This window comes from Dromiciops gliroides, chromosome 4 (genome assembly GCF_019393635.1).
Source record: "Dromiciops gliroides isolate mDroGli1 chromosome 4, mDroGli1.pri, whole genome shotgun sequence".
Classification (NCBI taxonomy): domain Eukaryota; kingdom Metazoa; phylum Chordata; class Mammalia; order Microbiotheria; family Microbiotheriidae; genus Dromiciops; species Dromiciops gliroides.
The window spans coordinates 11949790-11972202 of NC_057864.1; the positions used below are offsets into that span (position 1 = coordinate 11949790).

General features: G+C 43.0%; 1 protein-coding gene across 4 annotated transcripts in view; it reads left to right on the forward strand.

Annotated features, from left to right (window-relative positions):
* The window catches only part of DNAI4 (dynein axonemal intermediate chain 4), a 68477-nt gene that overhangs the window by 27604 nt on the left and 18460 nt on the right, over positions 1 to 22413 (forward strand). For all 4 annotated transcript variants that reach the window (XM_044003913.1, XM_044003911.1, XM_044003914.1 and 1 more), the window contains exons 4-9: positions 3752 to 3864; positions 8116 to 8269; positions 9299 to 9438; positions 10847 to 10999; positions 18027 to 18221; positions 21409 to 21620. In XM_044003913.1, the coding sequence (XP_043859848.1) occupies positions 3752 to 3864; positions 8116 to 8269; positions 9299 to 9438; positions 10847 to 10999; positions 18027 to 18221; positions 21409 to 21620 (967 nt within the window). The remainder of the gene's footprint in view (positions 1 to 3751; positions 3865 to 8115; positions 8270 to 9298; positions 9439 to 10846; positions 11000 to 18026; positions 18222 to 21408; positions 21621 to 22413) is intronic.

Here is a 22413-nt window from a genome sequence, read left to right on the forward strand (position 1 = left end):
ATGTGATGTCCAACATCCAACTGCCGAAGGGACTCCGACTCCTGATTTTTCCTTGGGGTTAACTCCGAAGCCTTTCCCATAGATGGGTATAGCCGCAAGGCAGCAGAGGTTTCAAATCAGGGTTTCCTTCCCCTAGGCGAGTTGCCTGCCAAGGCTAACGATCCCCACCTGCCCGAAGCGACTGGTTTTAAGGCTCCAGGGACTTGCCTTTGCCCCTTCTCCTGTTAGTAGAAACAGTTCCGCCAAGAGAAGGCCAGGACTTGGGCTTCGGTTGTCAGAGGCTATTTGAGATGCACGCTGCTGGAGCATTTTAGAGAGAGTGGGAGCTTCTCCCTACTCCCACCCCAGCATGACAAACCTTTGGAACCAAAGGGTAGGAGGGTATGCTCTCTTTTATCCACATTTCTATTATTCTTAGCTCCCAGAGGACCCACATTCAGTCCTGAAAGTTTTAGCATCATCCCACCCCCTCCAAGAAGTGGTCCTATCCCTTCTTGGTTTGTTTTTTAAATATATTTATTATTTCTTTATTTTATTTCCTTATTTTTTTTGCAAGGCAATTGGGGTTAAGTGAATTCCCCCGGGGTCGCACAGCTAGTAACTGTCAACTGTCTGAAGCCAGATTTAGACTCAGGTCCTCCTGACTCCAGGCTCCACTGAGCCACCCAGCTGCCCCTTATGATTTCTTTATTTTTAACATTCATCTAAATTGTTTTTTAGTTCCAAATTTTCTCCCTTCCTTCCTCCTCTATCCATTGAGAAAGCAAGCAACACCCATTCCTTCTTTGAATCTCTTCTTGTCCTAAAAGTAACTTCAGCATCCCATTTCTGTTCTTATCATTCCTTGCCAGACCCTGCTCATTCTTAGTCGATGATGCTAGACTTGGAACCAGCGAGGTCTGGGTTCGAATCCTGTTTTAGATAACATGCAAGCATATTAAGAAGGGTCAGGGGAATGGCATAGTTGGAGGTTAAGGAACAACCCCAGTGGGGAGAAGCATAGAGAATCAGTTAGGGGGGAGTTAAAAGACCCCCATATTGTGGTAAAGGCCCAGGCGAGGTTAGAGAATAGAGATTTGTATTTGATCTGTTCAGGTTAAATACCTCTTCCTCACTTGGGCAGCAGGTGGAGAAGAGAATCTAAGGAGGCTGAGGGTGGAGGGTAGGAACCATCAAGGGACAGGGTTTGGCCAAGTGTGAGCAGTAAGGGATTCGGGCGTGGAGTTCTATCAATTCACAAGCCTTTACTTAGTCCTTGTCGTATGCCACTTACTGGGCTAATGACACGGGCTTGGAACAACTCAGAAGAAGTTTCTCCTGTGAGAAGCAAAACCAAAGATGACCAGATAACAGGCCAAGTATATCCAGGAATCAAGATGGGCCAACTAGATATCAGGACATACCTAAGAAGGAGAGAGAAAATTCTATAGTAGGAAAGTCACTTAGGTGTGCCTACTACATAACCTGAGCTAGGAGACAGAGATAACCCCAAAGGTCAGGACCATCATCTCAAAAAAAAAAAAAAATCCTCTCGACTCTCAGGAATATGACAAGTCTCCGAGGTTTCCCCACCCCACTCCAAAAGGGAACTTTCCAGTTTTCAAGTGGACACCCCATCTCTCCTTTATAAAAGCTTTTGCCTTCCCTCTGTTCTGGCAGGAGGAGGATGTTTCTAAGCCTTCCTCCCCAGGGGTGAAGTCTTTGACTTCCCTCTCTGTCACTTTCCCGGGTGCCAAATAAAAGACCACTTTAATTCTAATTGGCCTGTGTGTGAGAGTATAATTCTTCACTGAGGAATGCCTAAGAACCATCGCTTCCCTCAGGTGACAGCTAAATTCAGGGGAAACCAGGGCACTCTAAGGGAGGAGATAATCCCACCACACTACAAGCAAGGCAGCCGGTAGGAAAACAAAGAATAAATCCCCGATGGATGCCGGGAGGTGTGGGGAGGGAGAACTCTCTTGGAGAAGGTGGTGTGTGAGCTGATCCAGCAGAGGATCCTGGGATCCCCAGAGGCTGGGGTAGGGGTGGGGGGCCCTTCCAGGTGAAGGACAGAAATGTGCAGCACCAAGAGTAGGTTGGTATGGCCAGAGGACAACAGAGTGTATGAGAACCGGCACTCCTGAGCAGGGATGAAGGCCTGGGAGAGTGCTGAGGGGATGGGGGAAGAGAATAAGCATTTACATAACCCCCACCCTAGGCCAGGCACGGTGCAAAAGCACTTGATGCTCTCCACAACCCTGGGACGGAAGTGTTGTTATCCCCATTTTACAGATGAGGAAACTGAGACTATGGATAGAGAAGCGATGGAGGATGAGGTCATGGGAACAGATTAGGCTGAGAAAATGGGAAGTGAGCTTGTTTGAGAGAGCATGTGTGTGTGCGCTGAAGCCTGGGAGCTTAAGGGGAGGGGCTGAGGTGGGGAGCCAGAGCCTGAGGCAGAAGGAGGATAAGCCCCATCAGCAAAGCCCCCCAGGAGCTTATAGGGTGATTTTGGACCAAATGAATGTGAAGTGAAGGCTGCAGAGGGAGAGTCTGGAGATGGAAATGGGAAGGAGGGAGCACGCCAACTCCCTTGTGGGGACCCAGAGAAGGCGCAGGGGCATCTGGGCAGGAGCCGGTCTCTGTGAATGCCAGAAAGTGGAGGGAGCAGGAGAGGGATTGTAGAGGAACTGTCCAGGGCCCAGGCTGGAGAGACAGGGAGCACGGCCATGCCCACAGCATGTCAAGGGAGCATCACACAGATCACCAGGGAAAGGCGCGGGGCAGCCGAGGAGAGGCCGCGGCATCAGCAGTGATGAATTTTGAAGCAGACTCCGTCTCCTCTTCTTCACCTTCAAAATGAGCTTTTCTCTTGAGAAACTCCTTCCTTCAGTGGTAGTGGTGTTAACCCACACACCAACCAACCCCCAAACTGGACTCCGGCGCTTAAGGTCCCGCCCCAAACTTTATGACCCTTTGTTTGTTTTCTGAATTCCTCCTGCCAGTCTCATTTGTCCTCAAGGGAATGCCCAGAGGTGGGTGGTGATCCCTTCTAAGAAGGGATTATTGGAAGTTTAAAAAGCAAACAAGCAAACGCTGACTTTCTCTGGCTTCTTGGGCTGTCATTCTGAGACCGCTGGGTAGATGGGCTTTAAAAAAACACTCCCATAGTTGTTTGTCCATAGTTCTTGAAGAGGACCATGACATCAGGGTGGTGTCATGACTTGCACTGAATTGGATTTAAGTGAGGGAGGCCTGAGCAAGGCCACCAACTCACTCTCTCCTACAGAGCCTCCAGTGGCAAGATATATATCAGGGCAGTCTGGAGATGGCCCCAAATGTTTAAGGCATTTGGGGTCAATTGACTTGCCCAGGGTCACACAGCTAGTAAGGTCAAATTTTAACTCGGGTCCTCTTGACTCCAGGACCAGTGCTGTATCCACCGGGTCACCTAGCTGCCGCCCTCCCCCAACCTCCCCCCCCAAAACAACCCCCCCCAAAACAAACCCACCACCCTCCATACTCTATACAGGAGTCCCTGGGCCCCTCACAAAATTGGGTTCTTCCTACTTGTCTGTGACCTGCTGTGTTTATAAAAGAGAAGCTTTCTTCCAAGGTTCTGAGAGGACATCGTCCCCCGCATTCCATAAATAAAAGTGACTCTAGTTGCCTGCGAATGTCCCATTGCATATTTCTTTCCACACTGCCTTCAGGAACGTGCCCGCGTCCGCTCCCCATTCTCCTGATACGTCTTCCTTCTTCCCTAAAGGTCAGCATTAGGAAGCAGCACTGTTTCTAAGTCGAGCGCTTCCACGTCCGAGTCCATGGGAGAAGACCTTGAGGAGCCCTCCTATAGGCGAGAAACAATATCCAGCTATATCGGTGAGAGGAAAATAATGCGCGCCTCCATGGGAAACATGGCAATAAACATGGAGATAGAGAGGGCTGTGGTGCTATCAGAAAAGGGCGGGGAAGCAGCTCAGCCCCTTCTCGGCAATTTGTGGTTTTAATTAGTTGTCTAGACCGCTGGAAAGTTAAGGGACTTGCCCAGGTCTTAGGGTCAATCTGTGTCGGAAGCAGAACTTGAACTCAGATCTTCCTAGCCTGGAAGTCAACTCTCTCCAGTGCCTCCCTGCCTCTCTCTAATGTGTATGAAAATGCAGTCCTCTGTCACTAATAATAAAAACAATAAATTAAAATTTAAAATGTAATCGATGAATCAACAATAATCCATAAAACAATAAAAAGATGATGCACTAAATATGTGGAACTGGAGGCAGCTAGGGGACGCTGCAGTGGATGGAGCACCGGAGCTGGAGTCGGGAAGACGAGTTCAAATCCAGCCTCAGAAACTTCCTACCTGTGGACTCTAGGCAAATCATTTCCTTGTACATGCCTCAGTTTCGTCATTTATAAATTGAGGGTAGTCGTAGCACCTGCCTCCCAGGGTTGTTACGAGGGTCACACGATCATTTCCTTCCTCCCTAAATTTATGCACACGAACACCAACTATATTTCAATGAAGCCATTTAAAAAATTATTCCTAGAGGACTGTTTAACCTTGACTCAGCCCATCCGTATTCTGCCCTTAGAAGAGTAGCTTATGGCACCAGTTAGAACACAACTCTGCCAACAGCCCTGCCCCAGGAAAGACCCTTCTGTCCCGCACGGCTCCCCTCCCCGCTCATGCAGCAAACGGGCCTCCAGCTACACAAAGTGTTCATGAAGGGCAAAGAAGCAAACACTTCCGAAGCACTTCCGCTGTGCCGGGCACTGTGCCGAGCGCTTGGCAAGTGTGATCTCCCTTGGTCTTCACCACGGCCTGGGAGGTAGGAAAGGAAGGTGGGCAGAGGTTAAGAGACCGGCCCATCATCACACAGCTAGGGAGCGTCAGAGGCCGAGCTTGCGTTGAAATCTTACCGACTCCAGGTCCCACGCTCAGCCCGCATGAGCGGCGGATAGAATTTATGAGGAGTGATGTCTTTAACAGAGTGAGTGTAAGAAAACACTCATGAAATGAAGGCCCCGCCCTTCTTTCCTGGCTCAATTGGCCGGCTTCTCTCCCTGCCCCTGGGGGCCCCTGTGATAAAAGTCCACACAATCAGAGGCCCTCCCGGTGTGTGCAGTTAGACCAAGGGCCCTCTTATGGTCCTAAAGAAGGGAACTGCAGATGTGGCCAGCGCCACCGACCTGGACTCACAGCTACCTAGGGGACAAGCAACTCCTCTCCCTGGTCTCCTCGTTCTACTTTTCTTGGAGAGTGTCCAAACCCCGACTAATGCCCTGTAAAAAACCACTCTCCCCCTCCCCCTGCCCTTCACCCCTCTTAAGGACTCCCTGTTTGTTCCTTTCTTCCCAAACTAGGAAGAATGACCAAGCCCAGGGGATTTGTGACTGGCCAATCCTTTGCCGGGGGTGTTACAATTGCTTTTTCAAAAGGTGCAAAACCTAGGCCTGGCCCTAACTTTTTTTTTTTAAAGTGAGGCAATTGGGGGTAAGTGACTTGCCCAGGGTCACACAGCTAGTAAGTGTCAAGTGTCGGAGGTCGGATTTAAACTCAGGTACTCCTGAATCCAGGGCTGGTGCTCTATCCACTGCGCCAGCTAGCTGCCCCCTGGCCCTAACTCTTAATGGGAAACAAGTGATTCCTGAACCAGAACAAGTTCAGAAAAGAGGCCAAGTTTGGCCTGCTGGTTGGGGGTGGGGGTGGGGGGCTCAAGAGCTCTTCTGATTGGGTGAGCCTGCAGAGCCACTTCTCTCCCCCCCCCTCCTTTGCTGAGGAGCCAGCTGGGCCCCAGGTGTTCCGGCCCATTGGCTTCAGCAGGCCCTGCCAGAGGGGCTCATGACAGAAAGGGGGTCAAGACCCCCTGTGCTGAGACTGAAAACGGGGGTGAAAAGCGCTGGTTATAAAAATCTCTGCTGATCTTTTCCATCTTCCATCTGTTGTCTTCTTTACACCCTCTGGAGGGATGTTACTTGGTCTTTGACCACGTTTTCTTTACCCCCTCCTATCCCCCCTCCCGCTTCTTGCCTATTTTGTTTGGTGACATTGCTCACAATCTCCTGTCATTCTTCCACGTAAGATTTAATAAATGAGTTTATCTAAACCGGTGTCTTGGGGTGCGCTTGGTGAGATGGAGTCTTTGCTGACCAAGGCAGTTTCTGAGCTCTTTGGGTCTCTGCATTGTGGCTCTTGATTTACGTGGTGGGTCAGAAGGGGCCACAGGGGCCACCTTGTCCAGGGGTCCCTGGATGCATTGCTGACCCATGGGCACTAGGGAGGGGAGGAGGAGCAGGCAGGCGGGCGGGCGGCCTGACGACTCCAGTGACCGGCGAGATGACCCTCGCGCCAAGCCCGAGTCAGCCTCTCTATGACTTTGTCCTCATGCTGCCCTGGCCCTGATCAGAAACAGTGTCACTCTTCTGAATCTCCGACCCCCCTGCGCACCCCCCGCCCAGATAGCGATCATCACCCAAATAACCGCCAGGATCATTGTAGCATTTGAAGGGTGGCAAAGCGCTTTACAAGTGTCTCCTTTAATCCTCAGCAACACGAATTGTTCCCATTGTGCAGATCGAGAAACAGAGGCAGGGACCCGGATTACGGTGAGAAAAGGTTTGAGGCAGGCCTTTTGAGCCCTGTGGCGCCACCCAGCGCCCAACACGCTCATCGTACTCACACATTTTCTCCAGGCTAAATATCCTTTTTCCTTCAGCCAATCCTTATATTTGTTAGCCTTTGGTCTTCTCTCCCTCTTCTCCCACTCTCCCTCCCCCTCTTTTCCTCCCCTTCTCCCTCCTTTGTCTCTCTGTCTCTCTCGGTTGCCCACTTATGCCTGTGGTCTTGCTTGAGCACGTCCTAAAATGTGACCGACACTCCGAGTTAATCACAGTCCTTCAGGTGCGGATGGACCAAGCCATCATAGAGAATATTCCCTTCCCTCCTCTTGGATCTCTTTTTTTCATCAAATTTTGTTTTCAAAGATTGACAAACTTTATTTTCCCTTTTTCTGTTCGTTTGCTTTGCTAAAAGTCATTAGAAAGAAACTCATTTTCCCCCAATTCCTCTTTCCAAGCAAGTTGACACTGCATTAATTGACCCGAGTCCTTCTAGAAGATTTACTTTCTAAAATGTCTAGTTGAGCTCAACCACAACCACTGGGCCCGCTGGTAAGAGGGTTCCAGAGAGACGTTTCCCCATCCTTTTCAGGGCCATACTTTAATGACATTTACATGACACAACCATAATAATCATGGAGTGACCAATAGATATTTTAATATAATTTAACGATGTTTTAATAACATAATAGAATTTAATCTATTATAACACAGAATGATAATATATTAATACTATTTTAATTAACCTATTAATTATAATTATGAATATATTTATAATATAATTTAATGATGATTGCTAATACATATAATAGTGCTTTGAGAGTGGCAAAGTGTTTTCTGTTCATTATTTAATATGAAATATATTTGTTCAGGCAGCATAGCACAGTGCAGAGAGAGGTGGCCTTACAGGGTTCAAGTTGCACCTCTGACAGACGCTGTCTGTGTGAACCTGGGTGAATTATTTGTCCACTCAGTGATCTGGGCAAGTCTCTGAGACTATGAGTTGAGGAGAATGGCTGACCTATGTTGGTAGAGAGTTTCTTCAACTGTAGTTCCCGAGTTGTGGTACCTATCCCCATCTCTATGAGTGTGCTAGCCTTAAGTTAATGAGAAAATTCAATGAACTAACACACTGCACCCCCATCTGCCCTGGGTAACCTTGAAGGATCCCAACTACATCAGGTTGATGAATTTGTCCATTATGTTGACAATTAAATGCAGTAAAAGGTTTTGTACAGTATATCAATGGTAATGACATTCACCTCTACCAATGGTGGTCAGATAAATAGAAGTAAAATTATCAGTTGAAAATGGGTTTTAGGGGCAGCGAGGTGGCGCAGTGGATAAAGCACCGGCCCTGGATTCAGGAGGACCTGAGTTCAAATCCGGTTTCAGACACTTGACACTTGCTAGCTGTGTGACCCTGGGCAAGTCACTTAACCCTCATTGCCCCACCAAAAAGGAAAGGAAAAAAAAAGAAAATGGGTTTTAACCAATAATCTTGTTTTTGCAAAGATCTGCACCTCAAGAAAGAAGTGCCAAAAGCCCTAACGAAGGAAGAGCTGGATGCCAAAGTGGACATCTACCTCTCAGAGACGGAGACCCTGTGGCTCTTTAATCTCCCAACAATCATGCATTCTATAGAGTCTGAAGAAGCCGAGAAAGTGACGTATGTCAGAGTCTGAGCCCTGCTTTTGCCATTGAAATGCTAAATGTTCTTAAAGACATAGTTAGCTGTCGAATTGCATCAAGTAATAACTTGGTTTTGAGGATGCTGTTATTCATTTTCATTTTCCTGTGTACCCGTGCATTTTTTCACTCAAAAGATTTTTATTCTTTTTCTGTTTGGTTTTTTTTTTTTTGCAGTTATAAATTAATTTCTGTCAGTGGTGTGAGGTAGAATGTTAGGTGACAGGGGCTTTTGACTCTAAAATTAAAAGTTACATTTGGAAAATGACTGTTTGGGAAATGGCTGGATTGAGAACTCTGGAAGGCCTCTGTCATCTATATAGTGCAGTGGGTGGAGCCCTGGGCCTGGAGTCAAGAAGACTTGAATTCAATTCCAGCCCCAGACACTGACTAGTTGTGTGACCCTGGCCCAGTCACTTTACCCCTATCCTCATCTGTAAAAAGGAGAAAAATAATAGTATCTGTCTTGCTGGGTTATTGTGAGGATCAAATGAGAGAATGTTTGTAAAGTGCTTTGTAAACCTTAATGAGTTATGTCAATGCCATTGTTATCCTGATTTTTATATCCACTAGAAAACTGAAGTGAAGAACTGAGACGATTTCCCACACAGCAGCAGCACAGAAGCTGTAGTTTTACCATTTGCTGTAATTTTGCCTTTAGTAAATTTACTTTTAGTTTTATCTTCTCCCAAATACAATAAATTGTAGAAATAGAAGTCTGGACCTTTAGAATAGGGTGTGGTCTTCCATCACTCGTCCTCCTCATCCCCCCAATCTAAAATTTCCATGTTGAGGCCCCCCGGCGTCCTGTCGGTGGGCAGACATAGCAGAAGCACAATAAAGCTGGTGGGGGAGCGATTTTTTTGGGGGTATAATAAATTTTTTCTAGGAAAGAGTAGAGAGGACACTCCTAGGGAAAACTACAATAGCAGCAGGTGGTGTGTGTGACTTAGGAGCTCTCTGTGTGATCACAGTTATTATGTTGTTAATAACATTTTACTTTTCCAAGGAAACGGAACGCCCTTTATGAGAACCTGTGTAGAAATCGAGCCGGCAACGACTTATATGTTGAAAGGGTAATGCAGACGTTTAATGGTGCGCCCAAGCACAAGGAAGTTCAGTGTGATAAAATCTTAACAGAAGAAAAAGGTAATTTATGGCTAGTAATAGCTGATGAAATACCAGGTTCCATAATGATTGAGTGGGCCCTTGGAATACCTCAGCAGTCATCTGTTGAGCATCCAGCACATCCCTGGCTCTACTAGGGATGGGGTACAAGGAGTTGATAATTCACTGTAGAAGGCAAGAAGTAAGAACAGTGTGTGTGTGTGTGTGTGTGTGTGTGTACATATACACACATAGATTCATACACAGTGTATATATAGTGATTATATGTGTATATATGAGTGTAAGTATATAGAAGTGTATATATATATACATATCGGAGTGTATACATATATATAGGAGTATGTGTATACACACACACATATATATGTATGTATAAGTGTGTATGTGCATGTATCCAAGATGATGTGTTGTAGAAATGTTAGGATGGAAGGGATCTATTTTGGTATGAATCATCAAGGAGAGATTCACAGACTTGGAGAAGAGATAGTATTTGGATAGTTGGAGGGGAAAAAGTCAGTTATTTCAGAGAGGGCAGAATCAAGGCACCCGGGTGATGAAGAACAGTAAGGAGTGAGTGTGTTCTCCATAGATCGAGGAACCACATGGAAGAGGAGGAGAAGGATAAGGATGGGGAAATAAGGTGGATAGGGAAGGGGGCATCGGAATATGGAAGGTTTTGAATGTCAAATTAAGCAGATGAAAATTAGCTATTTTTATTATATATTTTTCAATTATTAAGATGATGATGCTCCAAAGGCCTCTAGATTAATGGAACTCTGATTCTACATCCATTATTATTACTAAGAATACTTTCTTCCTATAATTACTTTGATTGTTATTCCTTCCCTTTACTTTTATCTATCTATCTATCTCCTTCTCTTTACTTTTATCTATCTATCTATCTATCTATCTATCATTTCCTTCCCTTTACTTTTATCTATCTATCTATCTCCTTCTCTTTACTTTTATCTATCTATCTATTTCCTTCCCTTTACTTTTATCTATCAATCTATCTCTCCTTCCCTTTATTTTTATCTATCATCTATCTATCTATCTATCTATCTATCTATCTATCTATCTATCTATCTATCTATCTATCTATCTATCTATCTATCTATCTATCTATCTCTGCTTCCCTTTACTTTTATCTATCTATCTCTCCTTCCCTTTACTTTTATCTATCTATCTATCTATCTATCTATCTATCTATCTATCTATCTATCTATCTATCTATCTATCTATCTATCTATCTATCTATCATCTATTTCCTTCCCTTTACTTTTGCATGTGTTGCTTACACTTCTTAGGAAGCCCTGGCTAGTCTATACCAGGCAAATAAATCGAGGAGGAGATTTTGTCCATGACAAACTTTGTTACGGTTAGTGTGGGAGTTGCCAGTGTCTTTTTCTCCGTCCGTCTGTCTGTCTAGGCATAATGTCCACCACCTGGGCTTTGTACGACTCTTACAACGCCTTGGAAGCTGCCACTTCAGAAACAAAACTGTCAACAGGAAAGACAAGCAGCATACATGAGGGGTCAAGGAAAGACCAGGGCTCCAGATATCTGAATACGACAGACAGAAGTATGTTCCCCTTTGCTTTGGTTTATGACTTTTCTCATCTGCTTTTAAAAATCAATTTGGTGCCAAACACAAAACTTGCTCTCATAAAAATTTTTTAGCATCTCGTACACAGCAGCACATGAGAGGATTCAATGGGAAACACTAAATGTCCATTTCCAGAAAACCTATATAACAAACACTCCACATTGTTTTCAAGCTGCCAGCGCTGCCTCCTTGGAGGTTTTCCTTTGTTCTCTGCTGTGGGCTTTTAATTTTAGTTTTGTCCCCCCCCCCCCCAGAAGGCTGCAATTAAATGTGGCTGTGTATATGTATGTATGTGTGTGTGTGTATGCAGTGACATCTCTAAACAGACACATATATACACATGTGCCCTCACATACGTATATGTATGACTGTACTGTGCATTTTTCCACTTCTCACCTCTTTCTCTGGAGATGGTCCAAGTCTTTCCATGTTTTTCTAAATCAACCAGCTCATCATTTCCTACACCACAGCAGTATCCCAACAACATCACATTCTACCTGAAAGACTCTCTATGAAATCCTCCTTCCTCACACCCCCCTCAATTTTCTGTATTCCTTCTATTCTTGCCTACTTTGCTTTTATTTATACAAGAAAAATTAAATTTAAAGTAATCAAAATTATCCATTTTACACTTTAACAATTTTTTTTGCCTTATAATATAGTTTAAGGTCTGATATTGCTGAATCTTCTTCCTTTACATCTTTTCCCCCAGTTGCTTTGAAATTCCTGACCTTTGCTTCTTCCAAATTAACTTTGTTATTATTTTTTCTAACTTAGTAAAATAATTTTTTTAGTAATTTAATTGGTATGTCATTGAATAGATAGATTAGTTCGGTAAAATGATCATTTAAATATTATTTTGACTTTATGCACCCATGAACAATAAATATTACTCCAATTATTTTAATCTGATTTTCTTTGTATAATATGTATTTTATGTTTATGTTCATGTAGTTTCTTTGTTTTGGCAGGTGTACTCTCAGATATTTTATACAGTCTAGTTATTTTAAATGATCTAAAACAATATTGGATACTATTGCTGACACATAATGTAGTTTTTCTATTTTTCTCCTTTAATTAAATCTATTTTAGCTTCAACTTTGTCTGAGATAATGATTACTGCCCCTGCTTTTTTACATAATAAATTCTACTCCAGCCCTTTATTTAACTTTGTGTTTATCTCTCATTTTATTATGTTTCCATATTGTTGAATTCAGATTTTTAATCTGCTATCTGGTTCCATTTTATGGGTAAATTCATCCCATTCATATTCTAACCTATAAACTTGTTGTGTATTTCCCTCCTTCCTGTTTTCCCTCACTATCTTTCTCACTTTATTTATATTTATTTATATTCCTCCTCTTCATTACTTCTACCCAATACTTTGCCCTCCTATTTCTTGACCTACCCACCCCTCTAAACCTTATCCTCTCCTGTCACCCTCTCCCCTTGCTCTTATTTCTTCCTAAATTCCCTTTTAGATATAGATGTCATTCCTTTTTTTTTTTTTTTTGGTGGGGCAATGAAGGTTAAGTGACTTGCCCAGGGTCACACAGCTAGTAAGTGTCAAGTGTTAGAGGCTGGATTTGAACTCAGGTCCTCCTGAATCCAGGGCTGGTGCTTTTATCCACTGCGCCACCTAGCTGCCTCATGTTGTTCCCTCTTTAACCCATGTCCAATGAGAGTAAGGTTCCACCACCACCAGTTCTCCCTCCTTAATATGCTTCTTCTGTATCACTTCATGTCTCACTTGTGTGAGATCGTTACTCCTTTTTATCTCTCCCTCCACAGTTTTATTTTTTAGAATCACCCCATCACACACAGCCCAGCCCAAGCCTTTCTTTCAAACCACCCAAATAAGGATGACAGTTATAAGACTGCTGATAACAATTTTCCATATAAGAAATAAACAGTTAGACCTTATGAGTCCCTTATCATTGGTCTTTAATGTTTACCTTATGTTTCTCCTGGATCTTCTATGTTAAATTTTCCATTGAGTTCTGGTGTTTTGCCACAAATATTTGAAAGTCTTTCAATTCATTAAATGTTCATTCCCTGACCCCTCCCCACACCCCCATCAGGATTATAAATTTAGCTGCATAAGCTATTCTTGGTTGCCAGTCCAGCTCCTTCACTTTTCAAAACAGAATGTTTTGAGCCCTTTGTTTTGTTTTTTTGTTTTTGTTTTTTAATGTCAAAGCTGCTAGATCCTGGGTTATCCTCCACAGTATTTAAATGGTTTCTCTTTTGTCACTTGTAGCATTTTCTCCTTGACCTGAGAACTTCAAAACTTGGCTATGATGTTCCTCTGAGTCTTCATCTTGGCATCTCTTTCAGGTGGTGATCGGTGGATTTTTTTCTATTTCTATTTTACCCTCTCGTTCTAGAACTCCGGGGCGATTTTCCTTTGTAATTTCTTATAGTATTGTATCTAGACTTTTAAAAAATCATAACTTTGAGGTAGTCCAACAATTCTTATATTGTCTTTCATTGATCTGTTCCCTAGATCAGTTATTTTTCTAATGAGATGTTTCACGTCCTCTTCAATATTTTCATCTTTTTGATTTTGTCCATTTCTTGGTGTCTTATAATGTCATTAACTTCCCCTTGCCTAGATCCAGTTTTTGTTTGTTTGTTTTTTGTTTTTTTAGTGAGGTAATTGGGGTTAAGTGACTTGCCCAGGGTCACACAGCTAGTAAGTATTAAGTGTCTGAGGTCGGATTTGAACTCAGGTACTCCTGAATCCAGGGCCAGTGCTCTATCCACTGTGCCATCTAGCTTCCCCTAGATCCAGTTTTTAAGGAGTTATTTTCTTCCTTAAGTTTTTGGATCTCTCTCTCTCTCTCTCTCTCTCTCTCTCTCTCTCTCTCTCTCTCTCTCTCTCTCTCTCTCTCTTTCTTTCTCTGTAATGGGTTGACTTTCTTTTCATAATTTTCTTGATTTTCTTGGATTGCTCTCCCAGTTTTTCTTCAGCATCTCTTATCTGATTTTGTTTGTTTTTTGCAAGGCAATGAGGGTTAAGTGACTTGCCCAGGGTCACACACTTAGTAAGTGTCAAGTGTCTGAGGCCACATTTGAACTCAGGTCCTCCTGAATCCAGGGCCGTTGCTTTATCCACTATGCCACCTAGCTGCCCCTGTCTCATCTGATTTTTTTTAAGTCCTTTTAAAGCTCTTGCAATAATTCTTTTTTGGCTTGTGACCATTGACATTTTTCTTTGAAAATAGAAGTGGCTTTTTAAACTTCACTATCTTTACACACACACACGCACGTTTTCTCTGTGTCTTTCTGGCTGTCTGTGTCTCTATGTCTCTGTCTCTCTGTCCCCCCCGCCTGTGTTCATTCCTCCTTGCCCCTAGCCTCAGAACAGCTGGGTCTGGCATCCGGCAACAGCAGAGGGATCTTCAATCTTCCCCTACTCAGCTTTCCAACCCTCACACTATCTGTGAAATGAAAGTTCCTGAGACCCTGGGCAATCCTGTTGTCCCCAGGGCTTATTGTTTGTGGATTCAGTGAAGTCTGCCCAGAGGTGTTTGCACTTCACTGGGGCAGAACCTCTGCCCCCCCCCCCCATCCCCAGGTCAGGCCTTTCCTAAGGTCCTTCCAAGTTGTTTTAGGAGGACAGCTGCTTTACTCCAATTTCTAATTATTTTTGGCCCTTCAAAGTTTACTTTGAGGTGGGTATTTCCTGTCTTATTCCACCATCCCCCACCTTCTTTCCTTAACATTCATTTTTTAAAAATTTTGAGTTTCAAATTCTTCCCCTCCCTGAGATAGTAAGCAGTTTGATAGAGGATCTGCGTGTGCAGGCAGGCCAAACACATTCCCATACGAGTCAGGTTGTGAAAGAAAACACAGAACCTCCCCTCCCCCAATCATGAAAAGAATGAAGAGAGTAAGAAAAGAATATGCTTTCATTTGCATTCGGACTCCGTCAGTTCTTTTCCTGGTGGTGGATAGCATTCTTCATCACGAGTCCTTTGGGATTGTCTTGAATCATTGCTTTGGGGAGAATAGCGTAATACCGCTGTTACTTTGTACAGTGTTCCCTTGCTTCTGCTCATTTCACTTGGTATCAGTTCATGCCAGTCTTTGCAGATTTTTTTTAAGGGATAAGGAACATCTAAGGTAAAGGTACTGAACAGATTATTGCACTGTCCCAGTCTCCTGACAAAACCTGTATTCCATGGGTTAATTATTTAATCACCTGACTTAGGCGTGTTAGTGTCAATAGAAGAATTTGAATAGCGTTTGTAAGTTCTTCCTGACAAAGGCCAACTTAACCTTTGTCCACTGAAAGGCATCTAATACTATTAAAAGCATCCTTATTGGAACGTACTGTTTCTTCTAGTGATTTTTCTTTTTGCTGATTTTCCTTTAGGCACCACCAAAACCCCAACAGAAAGATACCATCCTAGCTTGGCAGGGGTATTTGCGGGGGGCTTGTGGTTGCCACCATTGCTGATAGCGAGTACAATAGGAGTGGGGAATTTATATCTTGAAAAAACCTTCCCTAGACCAATGGATGGTAGCATCCCCTCCCTTTCCCGGCCAAACTCCTAGAAAAAGTTGCCCATGCCGGTTCTCTCCATTTCCCCTCTTGTCATCCACTCCTCAGCCCTTTTGCCCTGGCTTCTGACCTCATTCTACTGCAGCTATTCCCTGACTTAAACAGGGTGAAGTGATTTGCCCAGGGTCACAGAGCTAGTAAGTGTCTGAGGCCAGCTTTGAACTCAGGGAGATGAGCTTGGTGCTACCTAACTACCCCCTAAACTAACAGTGATCTCTTAATTGTCATATCCAGTGACCTTTTCTCAAGCTTCTTCTCTCTTGACTTCTCAGCAGCTATGGACCCCTGCTTTCTCAGGATAGCCTCTCTACGTTTCCTGGACCCTGCCCTCTTCTGGTTCTCTGCTTCGTGTCTGCCTGTTCCTACTCAATCTACCCTTGGTTCATCATCCGGGTCCTGCTCTGTAACTAAATGCTTGTTTATTGATTGATTATTTTTCCATTGCAGAATAATAATTAAGGGATATGCAACTAATGAAATAGATGAGTTTAATTGTTTTCTTTTTCTTTTTTTTAGGAAAAGGGGAATTTATTTCAATATTTTAAAACCAACTGGTACAGATAGCAACCAAGGGTCTTAGGTCTCTATTTGGGAATGTCAGTGAATGAATATAAGCAATTGTCTTTCTTTTCAAGGGAAAGAACCATTTATTTTTTAAAACAAAGAATAAATTTCCATCAAATCTATTCAATAAATAAGAATATAGCTCAGGCTTATTATGATAAGGTAAGGGTAGGTGATAGGGAATAAAAGGAACCTTGCAGAAGGGAACAGGAAGGCAGGAGCTGACAGGTAAAGACACAAATGTCTGAATAATCCCATACTCAGAAAAATAGCATTTGATAGAATATGATAGAATTTATTACTCCTAAGAAGAAGACATTTTAAAATGCCAGTTTTCTTGAAAAATTCAACAAAAATGATTTCCATTTCCTGAAAGGCATGTTCCTGCCCCAGGTTGCATCCATGGGCAAACCCTGGGCTTCTGTGTATGTATTTGTATTCTTACAAGACCGAGAAACGTTATACTGGGAAAGTGGGTGGCAAATATTTTCCCCAGTTAGGTAGTGATAACCCAGCAGCACTACTGAGACTGTGCAAGGATGTCTGGGATGTTTATCCCTTTTGTTGGCATTCCACTGGGATGTGGTAAGGGCCTGAGACAGCCAGATTCCTCAGACGTCCAAAATCATAAAATCAAAACTTCCCTGGGTAGAAATCTTCCGTTTACTTTGACAGTTTGACCTTTTATGACACTTACTGCTGCTTGTGTCTGTCTTACGAGAGTGGTCCTTGAAGACCACCTTTCCACCAACCTGGGCCTTAACCCCAAAGAACTCATTAAATGATCATGAAAAGCGGGTGTAGCCAAAAGCAAACACTGAGCTTCTCAGGTGACAACTCATGGCCAGACCACGTCCTGCGCCTTTCCAGCTTGGCAGAACTTGCCAGAAACGTCACTCTGGCCGGCATAGCTACTGAGAGCCTGTCACCGTGTCTATTGAACTACTTTGTACTAATCTATTCTATTTATACTATTTTATATCTAGTCTGGTTATGCTTATAGTATGCCTAGTCCATATTGATATATGGTACCTGTTCTATTTATACTTATATCTGGTCTAGTCATGCTTATCTCTATTCTGCTCCATTGATACTTATACATTTACTTGCTGTCTTCACCCTTGGAGTAGGCACTGTTTCACTAGTTATATTTGTATTCACAGTACCTAGAACCTAGTACATAACAGGCACTTAATAAATGATTGAGTAAAACAGACACATAAGTAGACAAATGCAGACACTTGGGGCAGCTATGTGTCACAGTGAATGGACTGGGCCTGGGGTGAGGAAGACTCATCTTCCTGCGTTCAGGTATGGCCTCAGACACTTTCTAGCTGTGTGACCCTGGGCAAGTCAGTTCTCCCCGTTTGCCTCAGTTTCTTCATCTGTAAAATGAGCTGGAGCAGGAAATGGCAAATCACTGTCTCTGCCAAGAAAACCCCAAACGGGGTCATGTTGGACACAATTGAGCAACAACAAGTAAACACTTAAGAAATGACTGATGGTCAGCTTGAGCAATTCCCCACACCCCAGTCAGACTAGTTTGATGGAGTTGATTCACAAGAAAGATTCTCTTAGTGATCCTTCCTTAAAGCAATCTCTGATTTTCCAACCTTTTGAGAGACTGCCCAGTCAATAAAAAAAAAAAATTATATGCTATGCTGTCATGCACATTCAACATTGCCTATAACTCTTAGAAATGAAAAGATGAAAATTCACGGAATTGGAGGAATCCTGGGAGGATCCCTCTGCCCCTACTGCCCACCTTCACAAAAAACAGAAAAAAAGCATTCACTGACACTGCATGACATTCTATGGGTAACCTTTCGTTAAATACCTATGTCATACTGTCCCCTTGGTAATTTACAGCTAGCGAAACCAGTTCTACAATTGATGTTGAGAGCGTCATTCTGGCCAAAATTCATGAGGAAGAGGAAGATCATTCAGAGTTGATACTGAAGTCGGAAAAATTTCAACAGGACTTATTTTTCATGGAGAGGGTTCTCATGGAAAATATATTTCAGCCGAAACTCGCAGCTTATCGACAGCTTCCTATTCTGGAAGGTATTTAAAAAAATTATAAAAGTATCTTATTATTTTCCAGTTACATGTAGAGAGTTTTCAACATTTGTTTTTATAAGATTTCTAGTTTCAAATTTTTCTCCCCCCCTCTTCTCCCTCCCCCCTCCCCAAGACAGCAAGCAATCTGATATAGGTTATATATGTACAATCGCATCAAACATATTTCTGCATCAGTCATGTTATAAGAGAAGAACCAGAGCAAAAAGGAAAAACCTCAAAAAAGAAAAAACAACAGCACCAAAAACAAAAGAAATAGTATGATTCAATCTGCATCCATATTCCACAGTTCTTTTTTTTTTTTTTCTGGATTTGGAGAGCATTTTCCATGATGAGTCCTTTGGAACTATCTTAGACCATTGTATTGCTGAGAAGAATCAAGTCTATCACAGTTGATCAACACATAATGTTGATGATACTGTGTACAATGTTCTCCTGGTTCTGCTCATCTCACTCATCATTAGTTCATGCAAGTCCTTCCAGGTTTCTCTGAAATCCTCCTGCTCATTTTTTCTTTCCTTTTTTAAAAAATAAAAGTATTTTATTATTTTCCAGTTACATGTAAAAATAGTTTTCAACATTTGTTTATATAAGATCTCCAATTTCAAATTTTTCTCCCTCCCTCCCCTCCCTCCCCACTCCCCTAGACAGCAGGTAATCTGATATAGGTTATATATATCATCGTTTCTTATAGCACAATAGTATTCCATTACATTCATATACCACAACCTGTTCAGCCATTCCCCAATTGATGGGCAGCCCCTCAATTTCCAATTCTTTGCCACCACAAAAGAGCAGCTATAAATATTTTTGTACATGTGGGTCCTTTTTCCTTTTTTATGATCTCTTTGGGAAAAAGACCTAATAGTGGTATTGCTGGGTCAAAGGGTATACACAGCTTTATCGCCCTTTGGGCATAATTCCAAATTGCTCTCCAGAATGGTTGGATCAGTTCATAGCTCCACCAACAATGCATTAGTGTTCCAATTTTTCCACAGCTTCTCCAACATTTATTATTTTTCTTTTTTTTGGGTCATATTAGCCAATCTAATTGGTGTCAGGTGGTACCTTAGAGTTATTTTAATTTGCATGTCTCTAATCAATAGTGATTTAGAACATTTTTTTCATATGGCATTAGATAGCTTTGATTTCCTGGAAGGTATTTCTTTGTTTTGTTCTTTTGGGGTTTTTTTAGTGAGGCAGTTGGGGTTAAGTGACTTGCCCAGGGTCACACAGCTAGTAAGTGTTAAGTGTCTGAGTCTGGATTTGAACTCAGGTACTCCTGACTCCAGGGCCGGTGCTCCATCCACTGCGCCATCTAGCTGCCCCGGTATTTGTTTTTAAATAGATAATTACGTTCATTCCTGTGGGAGAAAATGATATGGGGACCCTCCTTATCCAGAGGATTCCCAAAGTCTGTTAAGATTCAAGAAATTTAAAACTTCAAGTTCTAAAGATGAACTCCATTTTGGCCAACAAATTCTGTATAATTTTAATAGTGTAGTCATAATTTTCACATCACGGCATCCCCATGATCTAGCTAAAATTTTCTGGCTTTCCCTTTGTACCAGAGAAGAAGCCTGTATTTTTTTATTTTTCTTTTACGCTACTTTATTATAAAATTTGTGTTAAGTATTTGGTCATAGGTTTGGTGTCATCTGCTGGTCTTTGTGTGTTGTCTGTGGCTTCCACAGAACTCCTCCAACATTCCCATTTAATTTCTTATGCCAGCCTGCAATATGTTGAAATCACGATGGGGAAAGTCACAATATGACAAAATGACCATGGGAAAGAGTGACCCTTGTTCCATGTGTGATAGATGGTGCAGCCCAGGAACCCACTGAATAGCTTACCTACTCCCTGCCTCATTTGGCATTTTCTATACAAACTGGCACATGCTAATACAATACAAACATTTGCCAGTTTGTGGTTAGTCTTTTTGTCCTCTTTGGAAACCTAACAAGCGAAATTCTGTTTTAGCAATAGAAACAGCTTTTGCTGGTTCTTAAAGGAGACCCCATTGAAGCCAGGGAGAGTTCCAGGTGTCTATGCAGACTTTGATGTTTAAGCCGGTATAATTGAGTTAATGACAGTGTAGGGAGAGCATGCAGCAGCCTTCTTTATCCAAACTACAATTCAGGAGGAGGAGGCAAAACCTCACACGTTAAATACATTGTTTTGGTTAATTCCATATAACTAATTATTCTTTCATGGCAGTTTTATAAAATGACCTTGCTCAAGTTAGTAAAACTGATGCTTCTCATTGGTTGAATGGTATTTGGTCCAGTGATGGGTTTTGGCATATATGTATATGTGTACGGATGTGTGTGTGTGTGTGTGTGTGTGTGTGTGTGTGTACAGACACACACATATATGTATGTATGTATACAGACGCACACATAAATGAATGAATGAAGGAATCTATCTGCCTGTCTATCCATCTGCCTATCTATCTATCTATCGGTCTGTCTGTCTGTCCGTCCGTCCATTCGTCCGCCCGTCCGCCTGTCTATCCGTCCGTCCGTCTGTCTGTCTGTCCGTCTGTCCGTCCATCTATCTGTCTATCCATCCATCTATCTATCTATCTATCTATCTATCTATCTATCTATCTATCTATCTATCCATCTGTCCATCTACCCATCCATCTGTCCATCTATCCATCCATCCGTCCATCCATCCATCCATCCATCCATCCATCCATCCATCCATCCACCATCCATCCATCCATCTATCCATCCATCTATCCATCCATCCGTCCATCCATCCATCCATCCATCCATCCATCCATCCATCCATCCATCCATCCATCCATCCATCCATCTATCCATCAATCTATCCATCTATCTATCTATCTATCTATCTATCTATCTATCTATCTATCTATCTATCTATCTATCTGTCTGTCTGTCTGTCTGTCTGTCTGTCTGTCTGTCTGTCTGTCTGTCCGTCCGTCCATCCGTCCGTCCATCCATCTGTCCATCCATCCATCCATCCATCCATCCATCCATCCATCCATCCATCCATCCATCCATCCATCCATCCATCCGTCCATCCGTCCGTCCGTCCGTCCGTCCATCCATCCATCCATCCATCTGTCCATCCATCCTTCCATCCGTCCATCCGTCCATCCATCTATCTAGGAATCAATGAGCATCTTTTGATTGTGCCTCAGGCAAGGAAGAAGAAGAAGAAGAGAACTACCACCAGGTTAAGAAAGTGAAGAAGCAGACTGAAGATGATGAAGATACAGAAGCTACTGAGGAAGAGTCTATGGAGGCTTCAGAAGAACCCATCCCACCCAATCTAGAACGACTGTGGTCGTTTTCTTGTGACCTAACCAAAGGGCACAATGTGAGCAGTATGGCCTGGAATAAAGCAAACCCGGTAAGTCAGCAGATGGGACTTTGGATGTCGTCTCCAGGAAGGAGGGGTTCAAACCCAGCATTCCTGGCCTCCAGCATTGAGCTAGAGGGAAGGCTGGCCAATGCCTGCGAGAAGCCCATGCAGATCTGAGCATGTGTCCGTTCCCAAGAGGAGTCTGAGGTGGGAACTGCTTGGGAAGTCTCCAGTCTCGGGCAGGTCCTATCGAGAGTGACTATGGCTCTTTTTGGTGAATCATGGACTGTAGGAGCTGCCCTTGGCTTACCTCACAAAACCTCCAGCCTTTTTTATACTTTAATGTGAACATTTGTCGTCCTTCATGAGGAACACCAGAAAGTTCCGTTGGGCTCATTTATTGGATCCTCAGATTATACCAAGGGAAGCAATGATATATATAATAGGACTTATTTTTAAGAACTGTACTTGCATGTATCCATCCAAATGATTTGAGTGTCATCACCTTCAAAGTAGTCCCCTTGGAAGGTCATACACTTATCACAAGAGTTCAGCCCTTACTCATATCCCCCCTCCCCAAAAAAGCCCTAAGCATTTTGGGAAAATCTTTCTGATCTTTATGTAATTGATGGCCCAGCCAACATAATGATGTGTTCTTCTTGACACATTTTATTTCCCACCTCTGCGTCTTTGCCAAGATTTTCTGTTTTGTTTGAAATACCCTCCCTCCTCTTAGGATCCCCACCTTACTCAGAAGCTCATCTCAAGCTCACAAAGCCTTTCTGGCTCACTCTTCCTTAGCCCCGAGCATCCCCCACAGTATATTTACTTTGCATACATC